This window comes from Poecilia mexicana, unplaced genomic scaffold (genome assembly GCF_051168715.1).
Source record: "Poecilia mexicana isolate PSO_F unplaced genomic scaffold, ASM5116871v1 scaffold_2, whole genome shotgun sequence".
Classification (NCBI taxonomy): Eukaryota; Metazoa; Chordata; class Actinopteri; order Cyprinodontiformes; family Poeciliidae; genus Poecilia; species Poecilia mexicana.
In genome coordinates this window covers 18,581,186-18,608,118 of record NW_028263371.1, presented here as the reverse complement: position 1 = coordinate 18,608,118, position 26,933 = coordinate 18,581,186, and the positions used below count along the sequence as shown (strand labels likewise).

The window sequence follows — 26,933 nt, the reverse complement described above, 5'->3', positions numbered from 1 at the left end:
AAATGGGTGGGGGGGAAAAAAAAACCAGAAAGCTTAAAGAATTTTCCCATCTGTCAGTCTGCAGTGAAATGCTGCTTTTGCTTCGTTGGAACGTGTGGATCCGTACTGAGAGGCTCGCCGTCGGCGCTGCTGCGACTCTGCTGCGCCGCCAGAGAATCGCTGGGCCTCGCAGGGCTGCTCTTCACCCGACTCTCCGCACTGCACACACCCAGAGGAACCAGAGGTCAGACCTGCTGACTCAGCGTTCTGAGACGCGCTGACATTTAGTCATTTAGACTAAATATCATCTAGAAAAACTATTTCAGGCAGTTTGTTGTATCAAACTTTTGTTCAGCCACCGGAATGAGATGTTGCGATTGTTTCTGCGGCACTAATTTAGAAATTTTTTAAGGACTTTTTATGATATTTGTGCTAGTGAATGACGTTAAATGTGACTTTTTATCAAACACGATATGGGGATTCAACTCGACATCAAGTAAGGCTGAGGCAGTAGTCTTTTAAACTCAATGTTTCTGGCCAATTTTGAGAAAAATTTACAGTAAAAAAAAAAACTGAGAAAACTGTGGGAATCTGTAGATTTTGTGTGAACTGGAGGGACTTAGTCATGTAACTTGGAGTTTAGAGGGCCACATAAAAAGCTACAGCGGGCCACATTTGGCCCACGGGCCTTGTGTTTGACGGCCGAAGCCGTTCACATAACATGAAAGCCGAGTACCTGGCAGGCTGCTGAGCGTCGTCCCCGGCTGTGCTGGACGACTTGGACAGGTCGTCCAGCGCCGTTTTGTACTCTTTGCAGCTGGGGGACAACAGAACCGAACAGCAGGTCAGCAACTCTGAGGTGGAGCAATCAAAGGGTAAAGGGGGTGAAAGGTCACCTGAGAGCGAAGGCGATGATGGAGCTCGGCTCACGCTCACACACGGCGATTGGCACCCGCTCGTGTTCGTACATCAGGTAATGTTTATCTGGATCACTGAAACACACACACACACCGCCATCTCATTAAGCACTTCTCTATTAACTGCAGGGTTCACACACATTTCAATTCCAAAACGCCACATTTTACAAGAGATCAAATCTCATTCTTGTCCATTTTTATAGCAAAAATACAAAGTTCACAGTGGATATACAAAAAGATGGATGTCTGAACCCCTCTTCCAGCTCAGGAACCGACTCTGATGCGACACTTACAACGGGATAGGGATGGGGTTGTAACTGTTGCCGGGCAGAAAGTTGGCCAGGATGGCTTTCATGGTGGATTTCTCCTTCACCTGGCTGTCAGTGGAGCCCAGCAGGTGGCCTTCAAACACATCTGGAAGGCCACAGAATCAAAACATGAAGAGCAGAAGCAGAAATGATAAAGAGAATGTGCAGGTCAGAGTGAATCTGTGAACCTTCTGGGATGCTGACAGAGTCCGGTTCACTGAAACTGGGTCCAGTTGTGGTGGAATCAGCTCCGGGGTCTCCAGGTGACGGCAGCAGGGACGAGGTGGTTGACGGCAGCGGGCACAGGTGGCGGTCCTCTGATGAGAGAAAAACAGCAGCTTCACACAAAACACCACCTGCAGGAAACCTTTTATTAGGACAAAGAATGTGGAGGTTATTTGAACCCACCTTTCTCCCCATTCTGGACCACAGGGGACGGGTTCCGAGGGGAGGAGTCCAGAGCGCTCTGTAAAGCACAAAAACATGGAGGATTAGCAGCCAAAACACTGCAGCTGCCCACACTGGACAGGAAGCTCATGAGGGTCGGTCAGCTGAATAACACATGGTCTCATTTCAGATGCTTCCTGTCCGGTTCAGAAGGGAAGTGAGGAACCAGAGAGCTGGAATATGAAATACTACAACAAAATAAAAACTAGCTAGCTCGGTCAGGAAAAACTACAAAAAATGGTTCATTCATTAATAATCAGCCTTTTCGTCAAACTATAGGAAACTGGATGCTTTCCAAGGTTAGAAGACACAGAGGAGGCGTGAGCAGCATTTCTACATCTCAGCACAAACTTCTGTGCTGCTAACCAGGCCTGATGGCTACAGCAGCTAGTGGTGTCTGAGCACAGCAGCGACGCCCACCTTGGTGTCGTCAGTGGTGTTGGGTCGGTGTCTGCCTGGACTCGGCGGGACAGACAGACGCTTCCTGCCCTTCTCCTGCTGGAACAGGTCCTGGAGTCTGCAGGAGAGAAAAAAAAACAATCAGGAGCTTTAATGAAGCACAAGATGCTTCAGTGTTTTTTCTAAGGGCGCGGTCATAATCTGTGACGGCTACCAGGCTGAAAAAGGCCTGTGCAGTTTCAGGTCGGACTGGTTTTATTTTTTTATTGAACTGTTTGAAATTTAAATTTCCACTCCAGTGAATACTGGTAAATGCACTAAATGATTTGCACGTTTTCATCTCGGTGTAGAAGTTCCCATCTTCTCTGAGGTCAGTGCTGAGATCTTTTTCCCTGCTGATGAGTCAGTGAGTTGCATTTGTTGTAAATGTTTACAATCTGGTTTGACCTTTGAACCCTTCCTATAGTGATGTTACCAACAATTGCTTCTCCACAGTGATTGCTGATGTTTTTCCACCTTGATTGGTTAGTGATTGGAGGCGCACACACACACACACACACACACACACACACACACACACACACACACCCCCACACCCCCCCCCCCACACACACACACACACTTCTGCTCCAGATCAACAGACAACCATGTTGTGTTTTGATCTGACCATCGGTTCCTTTGATTAGGACAGTGGTGTTCAGACTTCTCCGCCAAAACTGGCAAATCTAAACTACTGGCAGGCCACAAAATGTATTAAATTAAAAATGCAAATATGAGATTATGAGTTTGTTTTTTTAAGTTTAGCTTACTTGTGCAACAATAAACCAATTTTTTAATAAAATCTGTGTATCATGAGATTCAACACAAAAACAGGCTTTGAACTGTTACCTTAGTACAAGAACTATAGACAACTTTCACATTTTTCCATTTTGTTGACCTTTTTTTTCTCTCCATTTTTGACTTGAACGAAATAATTTCAAGGGCCACACATTGGACACCCCTGCATTAGCGGAACCTGCTACTGATTTACCCCAATCTGGAAGCTGTCAGACTAAACTTTACAGACGCTGAACATTTTATTTTCTACCACTTGGTGAAGACGTATGAAGCCGTTTCAGACATGCAGGGTGCATTACAGATCAGGTTCAACAGTCGGACTGAACTCGTCGGCTCCTACCTGCTGTTCCAGAACTGCAGCATCTCACACAGACTCTGCTTCTTCACCACCAGTGACTCCAGGACGACCTGCAGCTGCTGAGGGGAGTCCAGGCCACACGACTGCAGGCGCCCCTGAAGCTTGTCGATCCAGCTGCGAAGCTCCGCCTCCTCCATCTGCCATCAGATACCAAACATGAGGCCGACCCGCACGGTCCAGACACTCTGGGAGGGGGAGGGAGCACCATCACCTACATCCTTCTGAGCAAAGAGGTCCTCCATCTTTTCCTCCCGGGTCTTACTGAACGTGTCGGTCTTCAGGGAGGTGAGACGGTCGTCGATGGCCAGGTACACCTGGGCCACCCTGCAGAGGGAGAGGAGCGGTCAGAACAGTGCCTGGTCCGGTCCAGATGGGGTGGGAGTGGAACAGTGGAGTGACCAGAAGAACAGATCCACTCACTTCTGAGAGAAGTCCTTCAGGTCCTGCTGCAGGTTGGTTTTAGACGGGCCCAGATTCCTGATGAAGATCCTGGGACGAGGAAGACAGATCTCCAGCAGCCGGACGGAGGTGTAGCTGCACAAGTAAAGATTCATCGATTTACTGAAGGAGATGTAAATTCTGATGAATAAACGCTTCAACACAAGATTCTCCTCTACACTAATTTCTTCTTAAAGGGGCATTATTATATTTGTTCGTTCGTTTTTGTTCTGCTTTTATTGTCACTAATTGTAAATAGTTTGTCTTCTGCTCAAAGAGTCATGAACATTTTCTATTGATCCAACTCAGGTGAATTCTTCTGGACTAAAGTATTTTTCATAAAGTATTTATGTTGAAAGTTTGCCCTTACTGCACAGTATTTTATTCTTCATTTTGTTTTTCCATGTATTTTATATTTGTGTGCCTATTTGCTGTTATTGTCCATCACTCTGAAAAGAAATGTTACCATTGTGGGTCAATACAGGATTTTTCCATTACATTTTGCATTTTCCATGCATATAGTGTGATTTTACACCATAACAAGGTAACTATGTTACATTCACTTATACAAATACTGTATGTATAAAATAACCTATCAGGATGGTTGTACTGAGAAGTAGATTGTATGATGAGCTCAGCTGATGTTCAGTTCCACCAGGTGTTTGCTAATTGCTGCTGGCTAGTCTGAAGGACCCAAGTGGAGAACGGCTGCTCTGTGAGGCAGATGATCAAGCTTGGGGACTGCAACTCCAAGAAGGAGTTTTGTAGAAATAGGCAGAGCGTTGTGATTTAATTTAATTTAATTTCCCCTTGGGATGAATAAGGTATTTTTGAATTTTAATTGAGAACAAATGGGGTTGCCAAAGTCTGGGGGCTGCCAAGTTTAGGCAACCCCAAATGGTTGCCATGGGAGATTCAAGGATTTCAGAATCATGCATGGGGGAAAAAAAATCTAAGCAACACTCCAGGTATGTTTCTGATGAGGGAATAATAGTATTATATAATATAAAGTTTTAAAAAAATCAACTTTGCATAGTACCGCCCCTTTAAAAGGTGATATTCACGTTTATCTGCTGGAGGTCAGACAGCGGTGAACAAACGGAGACCAACCTGAAGGAAGCCACCATCTGGTTGTAGGAGAAGTACTGGTGGTAGTCTTTATGGATGGAGTGTCCGCAGGGCTCGGCGTTGGCTCGTCTGGTGTACTGGTGGCCGTAGAAGCGAAGCTCCAAGTATTTGGCGAAAGACATGGACCACGAGTCATTGGATAGAGGCACCACTGGAGTCACCTGCAGAGGGCAGTAGAGAGTTAACGGGGGAGGGAAAACAGCAGCAGAAGTGATTTCCCAGCAGCCCCAGCCTCATATGTGCCTCACCTGTTTGCACACACGGCACCATGAGTAGTTCAGAATGGTGTGCTGGTAGCCTGGGACGGGCGAGTCCAGCTCCTTCAGCACTATCTGCACGCAGCCGCTGCCATGCACAAAGCGGCGGACGTGATGCACCATGGGAGTCTCGCAGAACATGCTGGGACACTGGTACGACTGCCTGCAAAGCAAACATCCGTTGAAGCCAACGGACCCTGGAACCGGCTGCGGCCACTTTAAGCGAGTCTCACCTGAAGCAGTAGCGCTCCAGAAACACGCCCAGCGACAGGTCGTTCTTGCCGTAGAACTCCATGGTGACGATCCTGTTGGAAGACGCACACACTGAGTCCAAACAGCGATGGTTCTGACTCAGGACGTTCTGTGTGTGTGAGCAGCTTACCAGGGGCTGACGCAGGGGTTGGGCGCATTGTTGGACTGAAGGGAGGAGCTGCTGAACAGCACACACAGCCTCTGATGGTTGGTCGGGTTCAAACAGTCCAGCTAAGGAAAGAGAAGAGGAAACATCCATGAATCCTGCCATGCAGAGATGCTAAGCTAACTACTGAGACCTCTACCAGTAGTTCTTTGCTGACAGGAAGTGAGAAGCCTTCAGCTGACTTAAAACGCTGCTGCAAGAGTTTTGATGAAATTTTTAAAAAGCGAGATCATGTTTCTCCTATTTTAGCTTCTCTTCATTGGCTCCCTGTTAAATCCAGAATAGAATACAAGATTCTCCTTCTCACATAAAGCCCTTAATAATCAGCTCCATCACATATCAGAGACCTGACTGGTGTAGATGTTCCTAACAGAGGACTTTGCTCTCAGGCTGCAGGTTTACTGCTGGTTCCTAGAATTTAAAGATGTAGACTAGGAGACAGATCCTTTAGTTATCAGGCTCCTCTCCTGTGGAACCAGCTCGGTTTTAGTCAGACACCCTGAAAACTTTTAAGTTGACAAGGACGGCGGCTTTCTTTTATCTCTTTATAGAAGTTTGCTGCTCTTCAAGAAGCAGCATTAAGTAATTTAGTAATGTCTACATAGCAGTAGTCATGACTTTAACTACTTGAAAGCAGAGATAATTAACAATTTGCCACCAGAGCAGATCGCCTCCTGCACCCTGCTTTGTGCCGTCTGAGTGCCGGTGTTTTATTAATATCAATTTGGTAGCTTAACTTATTTCATCGTGTTGTGATAAACGCTTGTACTACGCCGACGGCATGCTAGCTAATGTGGGTAACCATGGCAACCAGTGAGCGTTTAAAGGCCAGCCCACCTTTTCTGCAGTCAATTTGCGTGTGCATCCGCTGTATTTACACAAAAACAAATTATCCCTCCATGGAAAGTACGTGTGATAGAATTTTGATAATTTAACTCATGTTTTGCCACCAAGCTTCATAACCGGTTAAAAATGGAAAACCGTGGTGTGGAGTGAAAGAAGAAAAAGAGTCAAACAGCCTAAAAGGAAACGGTGGATAAAACAGGAAATGTCACATCACCAGTTTGGTAGTATTTAGGATATTAAAAACTAAAAACTAATTAATAATTATCTATTGACTGATATAAAACATTTAAATCGTGAGATGTTTTACAGCCATGTCGTCCAGCTCTAGTTTTAAGCAGTGGAAAATGCAAAAACACGAACAGATTCTGGAAAATCTCATGTTTTCCATACTCAGGTTTTCCTTTACCTATCTAGGCCTAAACAGTAATTTTACAGATTTGTCCAGACTAGCTGAAGACAGTCCAGATGTAATTCAGGAAATCAGGATTTTCAGCCGGTTAAAGGAACTGGAGTGTTTTATCCATAAACTGTACCTTTGGGGTCCAGTTCACGTCGTTCTGTTTGCCCGTTTTCTCCTCCTCGCTGTCGGCCTTCCCAAGCGCCTTGACCGAGAAGTCTGGTGCCCGGTTCTGGCTGCTGCCGCCGGCAGCAGCAGGACCAGCAGAGCCAAACGTGTCGCTTGCTTCTTTCTGCCGGATCCGGCCGCCTTTTGCTCTGTAGTCGGCCAACATTCTGGCCAGGTCCTGGCTGCTGCTCAGGTGGTCCACGATGCGGGCGGTGGTGAGGCTGTGACAGGGCAGGACGTCGGCGGGTCTGGGCTGGGCGGTGCCGTAGGTCTGTCCGCTGGCCACGGAGGATGGAGCCGAGTCTTTGAGCAGCTGGCGTTTCCTGCGTCCGTCCAGCTCCTTCAGGTCCTTGTTGAGGAGAGGAGACAGGTAGACCTAGAGGAGAGACGAACACATACAAAGGGTAACAACAAACTAGAGAAGCTTCAGTTTCAATCCTGAGCTTTGAGTCAAGACAGCAGTACCTCTTCAGGGAAGTAGTCCCTGCTGGGGCAGTGCATGCCCCCCGGTGTGAGGAGGAATGGCTCTTTGAAAGTGATGAAGGGGGAAATGCACAGGATGATGTCCTTCAGCTCGTGCTTAAACACAGCAGAGATGGACTTGAGGCGGTCGTCGGAGGAGTCCACGTGTTCGGCGATGAACATCCCTGTGTCATCCTGCAAGGGGTCTCGGAATAGCTTAGGGGTGGGGGTGTCTGAGCGCTCCTCATCCTCCAAACCAAGTTCTCCCACTGTCTCCCCCTCAGAGGTGCCGACCAGAGTGTCCGAGCCGATTCCCTGCTCCTCCTCAACAAGGAACTGAGGACCAATGGATAGAGGAGGCGGCACAGGACTGGAGCATGGGGATGATGTCCTGGTCTCAGAGTTTCCAGCCTCCTCTTGGACGGAGAACAGAACCGGCTGGGGGTTTTGTATGACTCTGAGAATATCCATATCCTCAGTTTTAGTTGAAGACTCTAGAAAAGTTGCTTCTTCGGATTGTTCCCCCAACGTAGAGTTATCGCTCACTGCCGTTTTCTCCATGCTGTCTCCATCCATCTCCTCATCGGCAGCAGAGCCCTCCAGGAGGCACGGGAAGGAGCCACTCTGGGGTAGGCTGGGCGGCATGGCGAACTCGTCCATGAGGAAGGAGATCTCTAGCTGAGAGTGGTAGGCAACGCACACCATCAGCATAATGATGTCTTTCACCCTGGCCAGCTCGTACTCTGAAGCGCCGCGCAGCTTGATGGAGCATCCCAGGTGAGGCGGGCAGCCGTCGAAGAACATCAGAGTCTTCGACTCGTCTGGAAACAGACAGAGAGGAATGACTGCATGTCTGACAGACGGCGGCGGCTGACAGAGGGTCTTACTGTTGGGCAGGGAGAAGGGCTGCATGTAGAACTTGTGGCAGGTTCCCAGGCGAGGTTTGGTGAGGAGCTGGTCCATGGACATCACCAGGTCCCCCTGGGTCATGTGACTCACTCGGTCCAAGACTTGCTACCATGGAGAAAGAAAAAGTTATCACTCCCTATTAATGAACCCATCAAGAACAAACTGGGATAGTCCTTTTGTCCAAAACATTCATTGCCATTATATTTCACTGTAGTTAGAAAAAAGAAACGGCTTTTTATGTTGAGCATTCAGGCATTCATCCCCGATCTTTAAAAAGCCTGACCTACCGATTCTTATTTTGGTCGATACCATTTGTTGTTGCTAAGGTAACAGTGGGGTGACAATAGTTAACTGTGCATATGCAGACAGGATCTGGTGGGCGGGTCTATCAGCCCCATCACTAAGCCCTCTCTCTTTCAGACCTTGGTAGAGGTAGATAAAATTGGTTTCACATTCAAGTATAAGGTGATCACTAAGATTAAGAAAATCTGGGCCAGTTTATTAATGTACCATTTTGAGGATAATGACATTTTGTTCAAGATTATAATCTGGAATAAGCACAGCCATTTGTTTTACACTTTGCTTCATCCAGAGGGTCTGGACGTTTGTCTGTGATGCATTTAATGCACAGGTTTGACGCTATGAAGCCTGCACTGTACACAACCATCCTCTACTGCGGAGAGAAGTGCTGAGCTGAACTTCAACTATCTTTTAAAAATTAACCAGCAATGTTCCCACACTCAGCAGTAGCAGTCAGGTTAGAACTACACTGATCACAGGACTTCTTCATCTTCTGTGCTTCTGCAGAGGACGTTAACCACCGGATGGCTGGGACATGTCCCACTGACCGATTTGACGTTGACGACCAGCGTGATGCCGTGCTCCAGCAGCATGTCTTGAGCGATACGCGACACCGTCTTCTCCACCAACACCAGGTTGGGGCGGACGTCTACAATCCGCTGAACGTAGTTTTTCAGGAACTCCCGTTCCTGTAGCAGAGGTGACAATAACACCAGAGTTTCAGAGCAGAGGCGTGACCCGTGTGTCTTCGTGTCAGAGTAACCGCCTCACCTGGAGCACGATGGGCTCGATGCAGGTGAACTTGGTTTCTTCTCTGTACAGGTACTCGATGGAGCACTTCAACAGCAGAATCTTGGGGTTCTTGATAGAGGAGTTCATCTGATTACAGGTGAGAATTACACTTTAATAACAGCACTTTGACCACCAGAACCCTTTTCCTGCATTTGTGCTGGTGCAAAATGTTCAACAGTGGAAACTTTAGCCACACAGAAAATGCCTTTACCTTTTTGTGGGCGATGTTCTTGGTGCACAGGAAGCCGTTTACCATCTTGGAGTCAAACTTCCTGCCTCCAGGAATCTGAACCACAAAGATAGGTGAGATTTATTCAACCAATCATTTCACCTTTATTTTAATGGTCCCTTTCATACAACGGTGTGCAACACAAAGTGATTTACAGGATTAAAAAAAAAAAAAAAATGACCAGTGCCCCACCGTGCCACATGGATGAAACCCCTAACAAACATGGTCAAATGCACCAAAAGAAATTACACCTGTTGAACATCAACACAGGAGCATTAAACTAAAGGAATTTCTACACCATGTGCAGACGAAACCAGAAGTTTACATATACTGAATCAAAAGAGAAACCCCTGTGTTTCTTACTGTCTGAAGTGAATCTATTAAGAACAGTCTGAAGACTTAAATGTCTAAGCTCACCTATCAGAACTAGCCAGAGTTGTGACATCATCATCTGGGTTTTCCCTCGTTATTTAAAGAGACAGAAATTCTGTATTTAAAGGAAGTTGTGAAACAATCCCCAAAATTGTTCTCGCTAAGTTTTCTGTCATTTAGCAAACAGAAATAATTTTGGTAATTCTACCCGACCTAAAAAGAAAAGTTTCAGAGAGAGAGAGAGAGAGACAGAGAGAGAGAGAGAGAAAGACAGAGAGAGAGAGAGAAAGACAGAAAAAAAGGTGTGTCTTTATTTGGTGTATGTAAACTTCTGGTTTCAACTGTATACACAAAACATCATAAATAAATAAACTATCAGATACATACAAATACTATTCAAAACAAAAGTAGTGAGAATACTACATTTTACAAAAATGAAAAAAAAAGAGAAATTATTCATGAATAAATTAAAAATCAATCAAATTTTATTTGTATAGCACATTTCAGCAGCAAGGCATTTCAAAGTGCTTTATGTCATTAAAAACAAAAACAGAGTATAATATATATATATATATATATATATATATATATATATATATATATATATATATATATATATATATCAGCAATACTAGTTAGATAACTACATCTTAGAAAACATCTTATGGTTGTAATAAGAGGATAAAACGGCTCAAATGAAAATGTTCATGGAAAAATATTCAATAAATTCCTCATTTATAAACACTGTTAAACACAAAAACTAAATAAATTTTGAATCATAAACTTGTGTATATACAAATTTAAATTAAACATGTCTTCAGTTTCCTTTCAAACTGTTTTCAGGAAGCACATCCTGAAAACAGGATACTGATTCACCATTCAGCTAAATCTGATTTTCCAGGATGGTAAATCAGGTCTTGAATTTACCATTCTGGTTCTCTGCTCCAAGATGTCATATGTTTTTACTTACTTTAAAAACTGAAACTAGAAGACCTGAGCGTCATGAGAGCTCACTCAGTTCAAACTTCTCAGCTAATCCCAGTGATCCACTGGGAGCTTTGGACTGTCCAAACTCACTCTTCCCAAACTCGTCTGACCTTCTTGATGTGCACCAACTGCCGGATGTCCATGTCGTCGTCACAGTTGCGAACGTCGGGCCGGACCGTCTGGACCACCTGCCGAACCACGGGAACGATGATGTCCCTCCAGGACAGAGACAGAGACTCGCTGTAGAGAAGCTGCTGCAGCAGCGCCATCATGTGGCTGTGGTTGGCAGAGCTGAACAGATCAGGCAGATTATTTGTCAGTCACTACATCCATGAAGGAAAAGCAAAAAACTGATCATTTTCAGAGAACAGCATTGACTACAAGAACAGCCAGAAACACATCCAAGAACAGTGTGTCATGTTGTAATGAATTCCCGAAGGCAGAGTTTCAGAAAGAGCAGGAGTTTATAAAGAGACACAGGCCCAATTTCAAAGTGTTAAATCGCAATTAAAATTTTCCTTTAAGTCATATCTGATATTGCTTAACTCTGTGTTATGAAATAGCACTATGTGCCTGGAAAATATTCATGGATGTGATCTACCTGCAAATAGAAAACATTTTTTCAAACACCATAAAAGGTTATTTGAAGTAAATCCATCCATCAAGACAATGAATCCAGTTTATTTGCTACAGCCTACAAGTCATGAGTGTTTAAAAAGAGCAAACCAATCTGTTCTGAGTCACTTTTTACACAACTAGTGCTAGTATGTGGACTGTTCATAAAAGCACAATCTACTTAAATATACCGTCTTCTTGATTTTACAGACCACATGAGCACCTTCAGGACCAAATGCACAAGAAGCCCTGATTTGAATCTCAGCTTCTCACAGCAATCATGAGCCACAGACACACACGGCTCTCCACTCACAGCAGCCTCTCCATGGCCATCTTCTCCCCGTTCTCCTCTCTGAGCTGATCCAGAGAGCTGTGGTGCCAGCCCAGCGGCGTGAACAGCATTTCTTTGGCCTTCTCCTCCACGCGACGGTTGAACAGAGACTCTGCGACACAGACAGCAGCTCAGAAAGAGGAAGAGTTCTGTGGAGCCGCTCAGGTGACACAACGTGACTGCGGCATGAGGAAGTGCCGAGTTCCTACCTTTGATGAAGGCATCACTGATGATGATGTTCTGCCCTCCGTCCTCCGAAATGAGAAACTCGGCTGGAAGAGTGTGCACAACAAAATTAATGGAACTGAATGCATTAGGGATCATTTCAAAAATAAAAAGTGAGTATGCTCTATATGCAAAACATCAGTGTGCTGCGCTAGAGGGAAAGCAGCAAAACGATGGTGGGGAAAAAAAATTTCTCCCAACACATTCTTGACTAGAAAAGTTATACTATATTCAGCAACGTTTTAGACAGTATGCAACTTTCTAAAAAGTATGATTCTGACTTATTTGTTGAAACTCTCACTATGCAGTGTCAGTACAATGCGAGACAGACAATCTATGAAAAGTTCAGGCTCCCCTGCCTTCTCCTACAGTACTGCTGTCATCTGAACAAATGCACTGCTCCATCAGGAACAACCAATCAGAGCCAGGAGGAGGGTCTTAGCACTATCAATCAAGTACACGCCATTCACAGCCTCCCCTTTGCTCTCTGCTAAGCTACAGCTGGTTCACCACAACATAGCCTGTCGTGAATGCTAAGGCTAGTTAGCATGGCTATCGCTGACTGTGAATTAACATCTTTTCTGGAATCTTAAGTTGTTTTTCCGCCGTTAGCACATTTAGCATCACATACACAAAGTTGACTGACAGCTCTAAGCCCCTCCCCTCCTGGTTCTGATTGGTTGTTTTTAACCAGTAACGGAGCATTTCTTCAGAAGGCAATAGCAGCTCAGGAAGGAGGTGAAGCAGACCAATCTTTTTACAGATTATCTCTCTCATATCAGACTGTCACAATACAGTGAGAGTTTTGGCAAATTTGTTAAAAATGCTTTTTTGTAAAAGCTACATAATGTAGTTTTAAGTCAGTGAAAAAAAATTGAAGAAGCTCTACAGCAGTGATGCCCAAAGTCACTCTTCGAGGGCCGGCATCCTGCATGTCTTAGTTCTCTCCCTGCTGGTAGTAACAACCATTTCAGCTTGTCAATGTTCTTCTTAGGCCTTCTAATGAGCTATCATTGGATCCAGGTATGTTAAACCAGGGAGAGAACTAAAACATGCAGGACGCCGGCCCTCCAGGACCCAATTTGGACACCACTGATCTACAGAATCCATGTAGAAGATCTTTAAACATATCTTCCTACCTTTCTGGTCTGCAGGAGGTGGCACATGTGGGTACTTGGACTGCTTCTTGATGTGAAAATTCACGTTGTTCTGCTCCATGTTGAGGTTGATGGAGGCGGCAGAGTCGCTGTCCACCGCTGAATGGAAGCTGCTGACCGACGTCCTCTTGCTGGGGCTGGCAGAATCTGGACACAGACAGGTTTTAATACACACACCACCACACTAAGCCTCACCACACTGTCATGTGTCATGCCTACTTGGCACGGTGTAGTCAGACTCGTAGGTTAGCTGCTCTGTGTCGCTGTCGTCAAACTTGATGTCCTTGAACCAGGACGGCTCCGACTGTCCCTCGATGGAGTTGATACTGTCGCTGTCTGGAGAAGGCGTTTCTGAGAACTCAGTGCTCTGGTACAGATGGAGAGACAATAAGCGTCCTGGAGGAAAAAAACATTTCAGCCATTTCTATTCCCGTGTGTCGAGGAAATGGGCTCCTACCTGCAGGGGGCGATAAAGGGCGTACTCATCTCTGAACAGCTGGTCGTGGTGAGTGACACAGTCAAGCCAGCGACCATCTACTAATGCCTGGCCTATTGCAATAGCCTGGGCCCTGCAGACACACACACACACACACATATTACAGTTTAAGTGTTTCTGTTCTCACATTAGTTGGAGAGATGACAGAAAGCCTTAAACGTTCCTACGCTCAACGACATGCTACCTGGTGGAGATGGTACCATTCCTCAGGAGCCAGTTAACAAGTTCCTTTCCCACAATGCAGTTGGGGTAGGTCCTCAGCCAGTATCTGTGGTCCTGGAACTCCATCCCTGTGTTGTTGTGGCAGATCTTCTTCCACAGCTCCTTGAGCTGGGAAGAGTCCTGGAACAAACATAGTTTCTGTGATGTCAGACGTCATGAGGAAACGTTTTGAATAATTTGATGCCGTTCCTTAGCAGTACCCCTAAACCCAGCCAGAACACTGTTTGGGATTTAAACCACCAGCTTATTTAACTAGGACATCATCCAGCGAGGTCATGTTCTCATCTGTGAGCTCCATTAAGTCTTCAATGGGAGGGGATTATGAGCCGTCAGTATCTTACCCGAGGTAGATCATTTCTTCATCTATGTCTTGTATAGTTATCAAGACATAGATGATATGTCTTGATATATCATCAAGACATATCATGTCTTGATGATATGTCTTGATATCATCAAGACATATCATCTTGATGATATCAAGATGATATGTCTTGATATCATCTTGATATCAAGACATATCATGATATGTCATGATATGTCCAAGACTGACATATCATGTCAGTCTTGGAGGCTGACATGATATGTCAGCCTCCAAGACATATCATGGAGGCTGAATAGGATTAAGGCAAATACACATTTTTCCATCATAACAGAGCATTACTTTAAACATAATAATTTAACCTTTGAACTGAGCATCTATTTATGCAGAAGTCACAAGTTATTTACAACAAACACAGTCTGCGAAAATAACCTTCTGTGATGCAGAAGGATGTGATGATTTGGCCATAAGTATGGGTTGCCAGGGAGACCATCTGAAGAGATAATAATGCAGCAGGAAATTCTATAAACTAATATTCAGATGAACTGTTTGCATTTTTCATTTTAACATAATTTGAAAGTCCAGGATTTACACAAATGTAAGATGTTTAGATGTCATCTAGGTTAGGTAAGGTACTGAGTGATCATAACACATCATAACCCCACTTTAAAAAAAAAATCCAAACTATCCCATTAAGCACATGGTCTTCTCATTTCAACTGAGAAAGATTTCCTTGAAAAGCCCATTAAGGCTCACAGGGTGAATAGTCTGACAGAAAAGTATACTAAGGCCAAAAGTCCAGACTATGGGCCCCCAGTGGAGACCATATGCAGCCTCAGATGCAGTTAGTTCTCTCATTTTGACACTGAACTTCACTATGAGCTGCTAAAACAACAGGATGACAGAGACGTTTAGGCCAAATCACACACCAGCAGGATCTTCCTCTCCTCCTCACTGTGGTCAAGCTTGGTGCCGCTCTTGGTGCCGGCCATGGCCCGGCTGGTGGGCGGACTGACCGAGCTGTCGTAGGCCGGAACCAGGGTGGATCCGGACCGGTCCAGTGGTAGGTTGGTCACACTCGCCGACCTGAGAACGACAAAAAAACGAGTTCACAAAAACACCAGCTACAGGTTGGTAAAAAGCAAACATTATTGATCACTGGAATGTCTGATGTCATTTCCTCTCCAAGAAATTGTTTTACAGACATGAGTACTGTACATAAAGGGAAGATAATACAATGGGCCGATGCTCGTCAAGTCTGATAACTTGGTTAGATACCTGAGTAACTGCATCAACTGGTACAGCACAAATAATTTATGAAATTTTAATTCAAAATGCACAGATTTATAATACAGATACTGATACTGTAGTCTATGCAAGTGGATCACCAGCTAAGTTGTCACCAGCAGTATGAGTCCAACAACTGTAAAACATAATACACACCTATGCACTGCTGATACAGAATGTCTACTTAAATATCACAGCAATGCCCTGTTAATAGCAATTCTTCATTTCATGTTACTTCCTGCATGTGCTCTGTCTGGACGAATGAAGGTTGACTGCACGTACAGTTCTCAAAACAATTGACATCTTGTTGTAATTGATATTAGAAAAAAAATAAATATTCAAAGATACTCTTTTGGGTCAGTATCAATACAAAATGAACCAATCACATTTGGAGAAATTGAAGCATTTCTTCTGGACTACAATAATGACAGAACCGTCAGGAATTCCTGAAACAACATTCAAAGAAAGTCAAGGAGTCCATCCAGGTGGAATGACTATTTTCTGTTATTTTGGAACTTCTGAATTACACACTGCACTGTCTAGCTCATCACTACACACTATACAACACAAGGCAAACGGCTCGATTTAGTCAGGAAGTGCTCATAAGGTCGGTTGTTTCGAAAACACTGGATATCATTTGCAACAGAGGAATGAGCTAAAGTTCAGAAAATGAGGACCTGATGTAAAGAAACAAGTTTTCTTTTAGCAGAACCACAAACAACCCAAAGGAGCAAATGACTGACCTCTTCCTTGCTGGTGACTTCCCCACATCCTCTGGCAGGGTAGAGAGTCTGGAGGCGAGGCCGCTGCTCTGAGGCTCCTGGTGGATCATGCTAATGACAGACAGAGTGGTTTATTCTCCCTTTCAACTGTTTTATTTACGACAGTTTTACAAGTCACGTCAGATTTATAAGCTGTACATCTGAGCAAAGAGGAAAGTTATAGGAGCTAGAGCGCATCAGCCCTGAATGTTGAGGCCGATGTGGGGGGGAAAAAAATGAAGAAAAACCAACAAGACTCACTTCTTTCTCATCCCAATAGGAGTTTTTCTATGTCAACAAGAAAGAGAGGGAAGTTAGCAGGGAAAGTCGACAGAAAGCAAAACAGCAAGAGAAGAAAAGAGGGTCAAGGAGAGCATGCAGTACAGGTAGAGTTAGAATGAATTCCTTTTTAATTATGCTACGTAAACCACCAAAAGATTAGCTACAGAGCTTTATCATAATTCAAATGTTTTCTTTATGGTTGAGTCAGGCTGACATGAACCCAGCTCTGTAGCAGGATTATTCTCAGCACTAGTCTGAGACAGACACAAACAATAAACAGCTGCATCCCACTCCAAACACTGACCTAATTAAAGTAGAATATTCTCCAAAACCTCATTTATTTCAATAACAACATAGAAAAATGTATATTATGTACCATAGAGAGATACATTTCAAATACTTTTTTTAACATTAACTTTAAAAAACTGGACGTTTCTCAGAAAACTCGACGGTATTACGCCAGACCAATAAACACAAGAATGTTATGGCTTTCCCTACACAATCATAGGAAAGACAGCTGACTTGACAACATCCTTAAGGAGACAAGTCACAAAAAGACATTTTTAAACAAAGCTTGTTGCGGACTGTGTCCAAGAACTATATAAAGCATTTTTATTGAAAGTTGAGTTTATGTGCTATAAATCTGTATCATATTAGTTTCACTTTCTGAATTTAACTATGGAAATAAATTAACTTTTCAGTAATATTCTATTTTACCAAGATTAATCCTTTAAGCATAGCCTGTCCAACACTAAATGAGGTGTGAAGCTCAAAGTTTAGACTGAGTGAGGAACTCATGAAGAGCTTTTATCAGTGTCCAACTGGAACTCTTTGGAAATGTGTCAGATTTCTCGTGTTTTCCGAGTGCGTTCACCTTTGCCAGGTCAGGTCTTCCTCGAGGAAGATGTTCCGGCTGGCTTTGCGTCCTCCCACAGGTGTCCGAGGCTCGCTGGGTTCCAGCACGCACACAGAGCAGGGAGAGTCCGACAAGGCACTCAGGTCCTCGCCGATGGAGCTGGAGTCTGCAGAGTGAGTGTAGCTTAGCGCTAGCTTCCGACAGTACGTGCAAGCCCGCAGGTCTCCTGCACCGGGAGAGGGGGGAAAAAAGCTCAAATGAAATAACCAAAGACGTGAGAAAAAGCACTAACAACAATTTATTGATCTAAAAAAGATCAAATTGTTCAAATCATGTCAGGCAATATGGATGAAAGACGAAGATGTTGCTCACCTGTGTAACCCATGAACTTTCCAGGGATCTCCTGGTTACAGCAGCGGCTGCAGAAGATCTGGCCACACAATCTGCAGTGGTGTCTGCGGCGGAAGGTGGTGAACTTCTCGTTGCAGTCGTAGCATTCCTTACACTGGCTGTCGGGCATCCAGTACTGTTTCAGATCGCTGTCCTGAAGGTGAACAACATGAGGCGTAGCTTAGAATTCTGTCACATTAAAAACGATTTCTGCTTTTCGTGATCCGCTTAATCACAGTTAAGGGTAGGATAAACCTAACTCTTCCGTCATGTGATGGTGAAATATCGTCTTTACTGCACAGATATTGACAGAGATGTCTCTGACCAAATACAGATACATTGGAAGACTGACCGCTACAGGAGATCCTTCCTGCCTACCACATCAACGTCCACAATGACTCTCTGAAGATAGTTTGATTGCATGAGTTATGACCACATTAAATTCCTCTTGGGATAAATACAACGTTTTTGAATTGAACTGCAATGTCTGTGGAAAGAGCTTTATAAATAGATTCATTCACCAACTCTGAAAGTTGAGGGAACATATTTTGCCATGGATAGTAGCATAACAACCACAACTTTCTTCCATAAATTAGAAGTTAATGTTTATATATATCTCCTTCAAGACATCTCAGAGCAAAAGGGAGGTGAGGAAAAAAGGAAACTATGTTTGCCGACACCCCGAGTGTCAGCGGTTCTGTTGGGTTCGGTACCTGGCTCTTTCCCTCCATGATCTCCTTCAGCCTCTTCAGTGCGGTGCGAAGTTGTACAGCAGTGCGAGGGTCGTGACTGCTGAGAGATGCATCAGACTTCCTGCTGCCATCTGGAATCAGGCAAGAAATTATTCAGAAATCGACACAAATAAAATGAAATGCTTTCATTATTAGTAAGATCTTTGCTGGTGCATTGTCAACATTTTGAATATATTTAATCTGTAATCACAATGCAGTAAGTGATGAGCAAAAAATAATTGACAATGCACTTTAACACCTGGTGATGAGCTTTCCTAAAAGTTACAAAGGGAAACAAAATATGAAAAGCAAGAGTTTCCATAGACTGGATAAGCAGGTAGAGTCAAAGTGTTAGCTTTAAAAATCAAAACAATACAATTAGTTCCCATGTTAAGAAAAAGAAACTTTAAGACAAACCACACTAGTAGAAAGCTTTGTAGTAAGTGCAAATGTCAGACACACTCCATGCACTCAAACACACACACAACCTAAAGGCATCTTAGTAAATCCACACAGTGCAGAAAAGCCTCACCTGGCCAATCCACTGCAATTAAAAAAACAAACAAAAAAAAAAACAAAAGATATGAGATGTTACAACCTGGACCGCCATCTTTCAATACTTTTCAAAATAGCCATCATTCATACTGCTTTAGTTGCTCTCATCCAGTGCAATGCTGTCATTGCTCATCTCTGAACTGCTGTTGATATTTTCCTACTGTTGAGCTTCCAGCTCAGTGTCACAAACAGCCAACCGGCCAGCAGGGTCAGTCTCTATGTGGGCCTCTCCAAGCTTCCAGGTCCATGACAGAGGAAGCAGGTAGGACTCGCATGCACAGAAATACAACAGTCAACTTGTGTTTGACACAACGGAGCAGGAGCTGGAAATTGTTGAAAGAGCCTTTGCAAAAGCAGTAGGAAGACTGCAAAAGCAATTTAGAGATGAAAAAGAAAATGGAAAGGAGCGGAGAAATTAGAAACATGTCGCAAAAGGAAAAAAATCTTTAAAATGGAAAGAGCAATGGCAATACAAGCACTATGCAACGTGTGTTTGTCATGTCATCAGCTCATCTACAAAGACATCACCTCAGTGTGTCAGTTCTGACAGAGTAGAGAAGATGTTTATGTAGGAAAAGGCTGGATTCTATGTCCTGCAAACACACACACACCTCCAAATTGCACCCAGGTTTTTCCTGAGCTGGTACCAGGGACACTGAAGGGAGTACATACTTTCTTAGCCGTCACAGAAAGAGTCAGAGCATCATACACCAATGAGGAGAAAGAAGAGAACAATGCATACAATTCTTCTGTTAGTTTATACATCACTGAATGGCAAAGCACCAAAATACATTAAAGGTCTGCTGTTGTTAAAACAAGCATTTTGATGATGTCATCTGACAAAATCCTTATTGCTTGTTTCATAATTGATGATCGTTTGATGTTTTTGTGACGTAAAGAAGTTTGAACTGCCTTGGTGCTGAAATGTGCTGTCCAAATAAATTGACTTGCTTTTTATCTCTCTGCCAGTCTGAATGACAAACATGTGATTAGAACCTTAACTTTTAAATAGTTTCTTACATCTCTGGTAGGTTCTCTGAATTCATTTCAAACACACCACTGATACAGAAAAGCGACAGTGTCCCAACCTTGAAGCACTCAGGAGGATGCGTTCGCTGACAGAAAATAAAACAAGTTGTCATCTGGCATTGAAGTTGGGGAAAGAATCGGCCAAAGCAGGTCACCAGCCAACTTCTTGGAGCAACATCAGAGATCAGAGTACTTATTAGTTGCTAATCTGATCTGATTCAATGCTGCAGTTTTTGAGGCAGCCCAACATTCCTTGTTGTGATCAACCTTTTGGATTCTTCATGCATGCTTCTGATGCGACACACCAAGGTTTCCTCATAGAGTGTGCTGACAGAACGGGTGTAGAAGTGGAGCACAGCTTCACCAGATCATATATGGGGCCTGACTTAGATTTTCAGGTCAAAGTACAGAACTCAAGCCAAGTTGGAGCTCTTTAGCATGCATCAGTTTAGAGGTCGGAAACATTTGGACTTTTTATTTTCTCTGCCCCCATTTTGAAACTCTGGTAGACATAGTCTCTACGTTTCTGTCGTCTTTGGGACCTGAGCAGAATGTTCTTAGACTGTACTTTAGCATCATACTCTTTAGTTAAGATTAGAACCCTTATGATCCGAGAAAGACTAAAGAAAACTGAGACATTTTAGCCACCGTCTTCCTGCTTGCTGTCCAAACATCCCAGCTACTTTAACCACAGAATAAATTAATGTGCTTTAAATGTCAAACTGACTTTTTCTTCCAGTTTTTACCTGGCAACACTCATCTTTTTTTCCAACAACTGATTGTTTAAAAATTAGAAATGGCATACCTGATCAAAACTATGATCAGGTATATATACTCTGAAGGTGCATTTTAAAACTTCACACAAAAACCAGGAACCTGAACAACTAACATGTACATTCTCTATAAAAGCGTATATAAAGAATGAAAAAGAAATCTTCAGTAAGGCAAATAAATATTCTTGGGATGGATCTATAAAGCAGGACTGACCAAAGCCTAGAAGACTACAGAAAGGCACAGTGTTATCAGTGGTTCTGATTAGCTCAATAATGCCAGCTCAGCAGCATAAAGGCTACCAGCTTTAAAGAACAGCTAAACCAATCAATAACAGTGTGACACACAAAAATTCAATCACATTTCTTGTTTTACTTCCATTTACCATACAGGAGAGTGCAAAGTATTTACAAAAGCAAATGGCAAACTTGCACATTTTCTGATGTCAGAAACCAAAGATGTGTGGGGTTAAGAAAAAGAACTCACAAAATCTTTTCGAAACATTTTTCTGCTGCAGGAGAAAAAAACCCCCAATAAAAAATAACCTAATCTCTGATTTGTATGTGTGTGTGTTTTACCAGAGACAGTAGACGTGCGTCTGAGGATGTCAGGATGCTGCTTCTGGTGTGTCCTCGAGTTGTGCACAGAGTGGGAAGGACTGGAGGACAAGCTCCGTCTCTCTGCCTGCCGCCGAGGGGGTGGGACGTCCGCCTTCTCCGAAACTGTGACCACGGGACGGCCCTCTTCTGCACACAGACAACACACACAACGTCACAAAAGACAGAAGACAGGCAGAGAAAAGGCGTTCTACCCTGATGTACAGTCACGTTTGTGGGCCAGGTGAGAAGAAGAATTTCCTTCCGTTTGCATCCTGCAGGGTTCCTACGCTTTTTAAAAACATTTCAGACTAAAAGATTCCTGGAGTTCCAAGTGATTCTTTGGCGAAGTTGTAAAATTTAAAAACAAACATTTTCTTTAAAAAAAAAAAAAAAAAGAGATATTTCAGGTTTCAAATATCAATCTGCATAACTGATGGATGGATAGTTGCAAATATGTGGAAATCGGCATTGATAAAAAATATTTATTTATATATTGATTCATAATTGTGAAATAATTGCAAAATAATAATGGAGACTGAATAATGGATGAAGCAAATAAACTGTGTTAAGAACAACTTTGTTTTACATGAGACTCCTCCCCTTTCTCTCCCTCAGTGACTGACAGGCATCCATTTTTTTCATTTTAAAACATCAATATGAAATAAAATATTAACAGCACTAAAACACAAAACTAAATATTAAAAGGAATAAGTCCGTTTTTCTTATTTTTCCTTTTTAATTGTATTTTTCTGAACAAAAAACTAAACCGTAAAAGAGAGTGATAGGTCAGGGCCAATGTAGTTTGATTCATAACAAATAAAACTGGCAAGAACTAAATCTTGCGTCTACATGTTGCCGACTTGATGACGTGTAGTTTAGATGTTTTTTTGGGGGGGCGGAGTCACTCTGAGCTTCCATGCCAACTCAAGTCAAATTTATTTGTACATCACATTTTCAGCAACAAGGCAGTTCAACATCATACAGTCACCAAATGTGAAACAATAAACATGACATTGTGTCAACCGCCATCATCAAAGGCAGCTCTAAGCAGGTGGGTTTCCAACTTTGATTTAAATAAACTCAGTTTTTCAGATGTTTTTGCAGTTTTCTGAAAGTTTGGTCCTGATTTGGAGCACATAGAAACTGAGCATGGTGCAGACCTCAGACTACAAACACAAGTCATGTGGTGTTCAGATCTCCTGAATTTAGATGCAAAGACACATAACGACTCACATGATATCCAAGAGTCCGTTACAACACGTGATGTCATAAAAAAATTTTTACATAACATTTAAATCACTCAGATTTATATCAACACGTTTAACAAATACAGCACATTGTGAGGTTTAAAGGACGATGGTCTCAGACGCAAAGCATTTTCGAAGCCAAATTTAAACAAGAATAATTAGGCTTTCAGTCAATAATGTAAACAACTAATTTAATTCAACTGTGCCAAAAAGCAGAAGCTTGCCCACCATGTGCTGGGCAAGCCTCAGCAGCAGAACTAAACAACAGGAAACCTGGCTGTGACTCACTGAGAATGACAAGTGAACGACCAAAAGGTTTGCCAGTAGCACAAACCCTTTTATCTCGTTTCCATGGTGAACGGTTGTTGTTAGAACTGTTCCCTTGTAGCAAGAAGGTTCCACCTAACCAGCAACTCTGGTTTCCTCCAACAACCTAAATATATGCATGTTAGGTTAACTGGCCTGCAATGGCACCATAGTGGTGTGAGTGTGTGAGTGCGTGTGTGTTCTGTGATTCCCTCTCTTCGTCCATGACTGGATTAAGAGCCAGAAAAAAAAAAACTGCATATGTAAATCACATACTGTGTGATTTACATACACAGAGTATGCAAAAGTTTTGAAATGTATATTGAGGATAAACTCAAACAGTTGGATAGACTGAATACGAGCTGAAATGTTAAAGCTTAGCGAGACGGCTGGCGTCATTATTTAATGTGTTCTCTTACATAAAGCTGCCTCTTTTCTAAATGTAGGTTAATTACAGTCAATATAATAATAGAAAATTTCCACAACATTATCACAATCACACATTTTTCTGATTTCAGGCATCATGTTATAGATTTTTGTATAATTCAAAGAAACATTGAGCCCAGATCCAGGGGTCAGCCTTACGACCTTCTGCCACGGCTCTTAATAACTTTGGCAAAAATGCAGATTTAGCCATTTTCAGTTTTCTTTAATGATTTTCCACAACTAAATTAGACTAATCTTACCGGTAGGATTTAGTAGATCTAATATTCTTGTCAATAAGTTGGAAACTATTTGGAGTTTTTTTTAGACTTTTTTTTGCAAATGTTTTATGTTTTTATATCTTTTAAAACCCAAAAATAGAAATAAAATGGTGATTCTGTCCAAAGGACAACAAATTTGCGATAGTAGATATTTATAAGTCGTCTTTCTTTAAAAGGCCATGAACCGACGCTGGCTCTAAACAAGTTACATTACACTGGACTGAGAGGAAAAATGGTAAATGTTGCAGTCTCCCGTTCAAAGCCTAGTCACAAGGCCATGATCCATGAGTCTTCACCTCTCTGTTCACACCCTCCTGCTGATGATGCTGAACAGCTGCACTGGTAGCAACAGCATTCTGTAGAGCAGAGACATTCCAGGGCCTTGTGGATAAAAAAAGTTCAGTTTGCCCTTTTCCATCCAAGAGTCCAGATGTATCATTATTGAAGTGTGGATATGTCTGCAGCCCCATTCGAACGCCATAGCAGGCGTGTTTCTGCAGTTCATTGCACAGCAGATTGAGCACTTTGCTTTTTAGCTCCAAATCGACTGTATGCATTTTCTAAAGTTAACAGAGCTGCAAAGCGAATCCAAAAAAAACACTTTCTGAGCTTCGGCTTTGGGACCAAACCCTACCTTTATTGCTGAAACGAAACAGGTTGACGAATGAGCTGTAGGCGGAGCGGAGCGGAGGCTCATCCTGCTCCGGAGTCAGCGGTTTGAAGTGGGTCAGGTGTGAGGGGCTGGTGGGAGAGGAGGCCGGCGGCTCGATGTTCCACTCCGTCGAGGAAGATGAAGAGGATTTGTCATCTGCAGCCATGACGCTGCTATCCCGGCTGCAGAGGAAACACACGGGGACACGGTTGTGAAGAAGTTCAAACTTTTGCTCTGCACTACCAGGAAAGAAATGTGAATTTTTCCAACATATATCAAGACATGGAAAATACTGAAATCAGATTCCCGACTTTTCCAGAAGCAGAGGAAGCCAGAGCTATAGTCAGTCTCTAGAAGTGTGTTAATCACAAGAACAGTATGCGTCTTTAAGAACAAGAAGCATAAAAGCATTTAGTAATGCTCTTACCTGTGCAATCTGAGCAAAGTTTCAGCTGTTTATTTACTTATTCTGTTATTTTTTATTATTTGAACAGGGCACTAACACCAGCAGGAGCTACAGACAGTAGCGCTCACTATTAAGAAGTAGTGAGACAGATTTAGATCTCCTGGCGTTGGCAGGACTGCCGAGTTTCAGCTTCACCCGAATCACTTGCGAAGTTCATCCTCTACAGGACACACCTGCTGGGAGGAAATACTTCAGGTCTAGTCTAGTCTAGTTTTGCTTCCAGATCACAGAAATATCTGGTATTAACCAGAACAGAAAATGTTCCAGTTCAGCAGGAAATCACTTTACCCAGCCTGAGCTCTGTTTTGATACCAGAAAAAGGAATCTCAATAAGATTTCTTTTCTACTTCCTTAAAACGATTTCCTCAAAGAGAAACGAGTGATTTTTTTCCAGCTTTACAGTTTTCCATCCAGTTCGCCCTCACATCCCTGCTGCTGTCTAAATGAGCCACATGGATTAAAGGCCCCCCATGCCCCTTTAGTTCCACAGATGATCTGAACTCGTGACAGGAACTGGTGGCCCTCTGCATTAGCGGTCGGCTGACATCGCTAACTGAGACTCTGATGCCCCTGCCCTCTGTGTGCTCGACTGAAACAGAAAGGAAAAGCTCGTCCTGGAGATTCTGCGGTGCTTACCTTCTGAAAAAGGCAATAGAGCTGGAGTTGGAAATGAATGCCATCTTGGATTATAGTGAAGAGAAAGCCGATGTAAATGGCACCACACTCCGCTCACCTTATCATGTGATCAAAACAGACCGAAGCTTTATAGCAAAGTCCCAGACCCGGAAAACAGAAAGCACCGCCCTGACCCGGCTCTGTCAGAGTCACCGGGGGAGCTGATAGAGACCCCGCGAACACTCTTTGGTTTTTAACAGATACACTAAAGCGACACTGGGCAGATTCAGCTACATTTGTTATGAGTAAATTAAAGTGTCAGTACATTTGTTACATAATGGGTTGCTTTTATTAACAACTTAAAGATAATGTTATGACTTAGAGGCTTATCATTCGCAGGAGAAGCGGAAAAAAAAGCTTAATCAATCTAAGCTGAGGGTTAGCTAATGTCAGCAGCAGCTGATGCCTATAAGGTTGTATGGAGTTAGCTTCGAGTGCTAACTAGCCGGGAAGCTGCATCTGCGTTGGTCGGTGAAGAGTAAAAGCGAAATGTAAAACAAGCAGGTTACCTATTAACTTTATGAAGCTGACATAACTGAGAGCAGAGGGGGACTCCAATTCCTGAAGCGGGTGCAGCTGTCAAACATTTGGAAGAAGAAGCCGACTCCGTTAAAACAACAAGCAGCAAACCCAGCCCTGACTAATCAAGCACCGAGCGTCGTCAGACGATAGCCCGAGAACAGACAGCTTCTGCTGCATTCGGAGACATCAATTAAAGCCTAAAACTGTGCACTACTCATTTCACTCAAAAAAGTATCCAGTCATTTATCAGAAACATTACTAAAAATAAATAGTTTAAAAATAAGAATTTAAACTAGAAATTGGCCAAATGATGTTTAGACATCTTAAATAAGAGTAGAATATCATGTTTATTTAGTAAAAAAATTATATGGTGGCGCAGGGGTAAAAATAGTGTTTCATGTGTAACCCGATGGCTCACCCCTGGGTGGTGCACATAAGTAAAGTAAAGTCGGATAATGAAATAAATGGAAGACATTTATATAAGATACAGATTATGTTGGGACTAAACAGAAAGGAGGAGATAATTAAATAGAATAAAAACAGGTCACAGTTTTTTGAATGGCACTATTTTTAAAATAAGGAAACATCTTGATTTATGTAATTGGTGTAATACTACAAAACGATGGAACATGTTTTTATTAGCCTACTTGGAAATATGTGAATCAAAAAAGTTTTGAATATGGAAGTTTGAATAGGGAATCATGTGGTTGCTCAGTTAAATAGTAATGAATGAAAAATAAAAATATATATTTTTAAATGGTCTCAGGAGAGGTTGAGGAAAAATAAG

The 26,933-nt window shown here is 42.9% G+C and overlaps 1 protein-coding gene across 2 annotated transcripts in view; it reads right to left on the bottom strand.

Moving 5' to 3' along the window:
- Positions 1-26,251, bottom strand: part of pikfyve (phosphoinositide kinase, FYVE finger containing) — a 29,730-nt gene extending 3,479 nt beyond the window's left edge. The window contains exons 1-35 of one of the 2 annotated variants that reach the window (XM_088012431.1): positions 26,134-26,251; positions 24,466-24,665; positions 21,554-21,721; positions 18,603-18,712; positions 17,872-18,043; positions 17,518-17,725; positions 16,344-16,433; positions 15,243-15,399; positions 13,957-14,114; positions 13,734-13,845; positions 13,496-13,643; positions 13,259-13,423; positions 12,104-12,166; positions 11,877-12,006; positions 11,059-11,239; positions 9,572-9,646; positions 9,340-9,447; positions 9,117-9,257; positions 8,247-8,373; positions 7,363-8,180; positions 6,866-7,273; positions 5,451-5,551; positions 5,302-5,373; positions 5,060-5,231; positions 4,794-4,972; positions 3,666-3,779; positions 3,461-3,569; positions 3,228-3,382; positions 2,072-2,168; positions 1,613-1,670; positions 1,393-1,521; positions 1,190-1,310; positions 876-971; positions 716-796; positions 107-198 (exon numbers count right to left, since the gene is read on the bottom strand). In XM_088012431.1, the coding sequence (XP_087868557.1) occupies positions 107-198; positions 716-796; positions 876-971; positions 1,190-1,310; positions 1,393-1,521; positions 1,613-1,670; positions 2,072-2,168; positions 3,228-3,382; positions 3,461-3,569; positions 3,666-3,779; positions 4,794-4,972; positions 5,060-5,231; positions 5,302-5,373; positions 5,451-5,551; positions 6,866-7,273; positions 7,363-8,180; positions 8,247-8,373; positions 9,117-9,257; positions 9,340-9,447; positions 9,572-9,646; positions 11,059-11,239; positions 11,877-12,006; positions 12,104-12,166; positions 13,259-13,423; positions 13,496-13,643; positions 13,734-13,845; positions 13,957-14,114; positions 15,243-15,399; positions 16,344-16,433; positions 17,518-17,725; positions 17,872-18,043; positions 18,603-18,712; positions 21,554-21,721; positions 24,466-24,649 (5,299 nt within the window). In that variant the 5' untranslated portion in view covers positions 24,650-24,665; positions 26,134-26,251. Of the gene's footprint in view, positions 1-106; positions 199-715; positions 797-875; positions 972-1,189; positions 1,311-1,392; positions 1,522-1,612; positions 1,671-2,071; positions 2,169-3,227; positions 3,383-3,460; positions 3,570-3,665; positions 3,780-4,793; positions 4,973-5,059; positions 5,232-5,301; positions 5,374-5,450; positions 5,552-6,865; positions 7,274-7,362; positions 8,181-8,246; positions 8,374-9,116; positions 9,258-9,339; positions 9,448-9,571; positions 9,647-11,058; positions 11,240-11,876; positions 12,007-12,103; positions 12,167-13,258; positions 13,424-13,495; positions 13,644-13,733; positions 13,846-13,956; positions 14,115-15,242; positions 15,400-16,343; positions 16,434-17,517; positions 17,726-17,871; positions 18,044-18,602; positions 18,713-21,553; positions 21,722-24,465; positions 24,666-25,585; positions 25,779-26,133 lie in introns of those variants that run through there. The other variant, XM_015012355.2, reaches the window with a different exon arrangement.
- Positions 26,252-26,933: the final 682 nt, after the last annotated feature.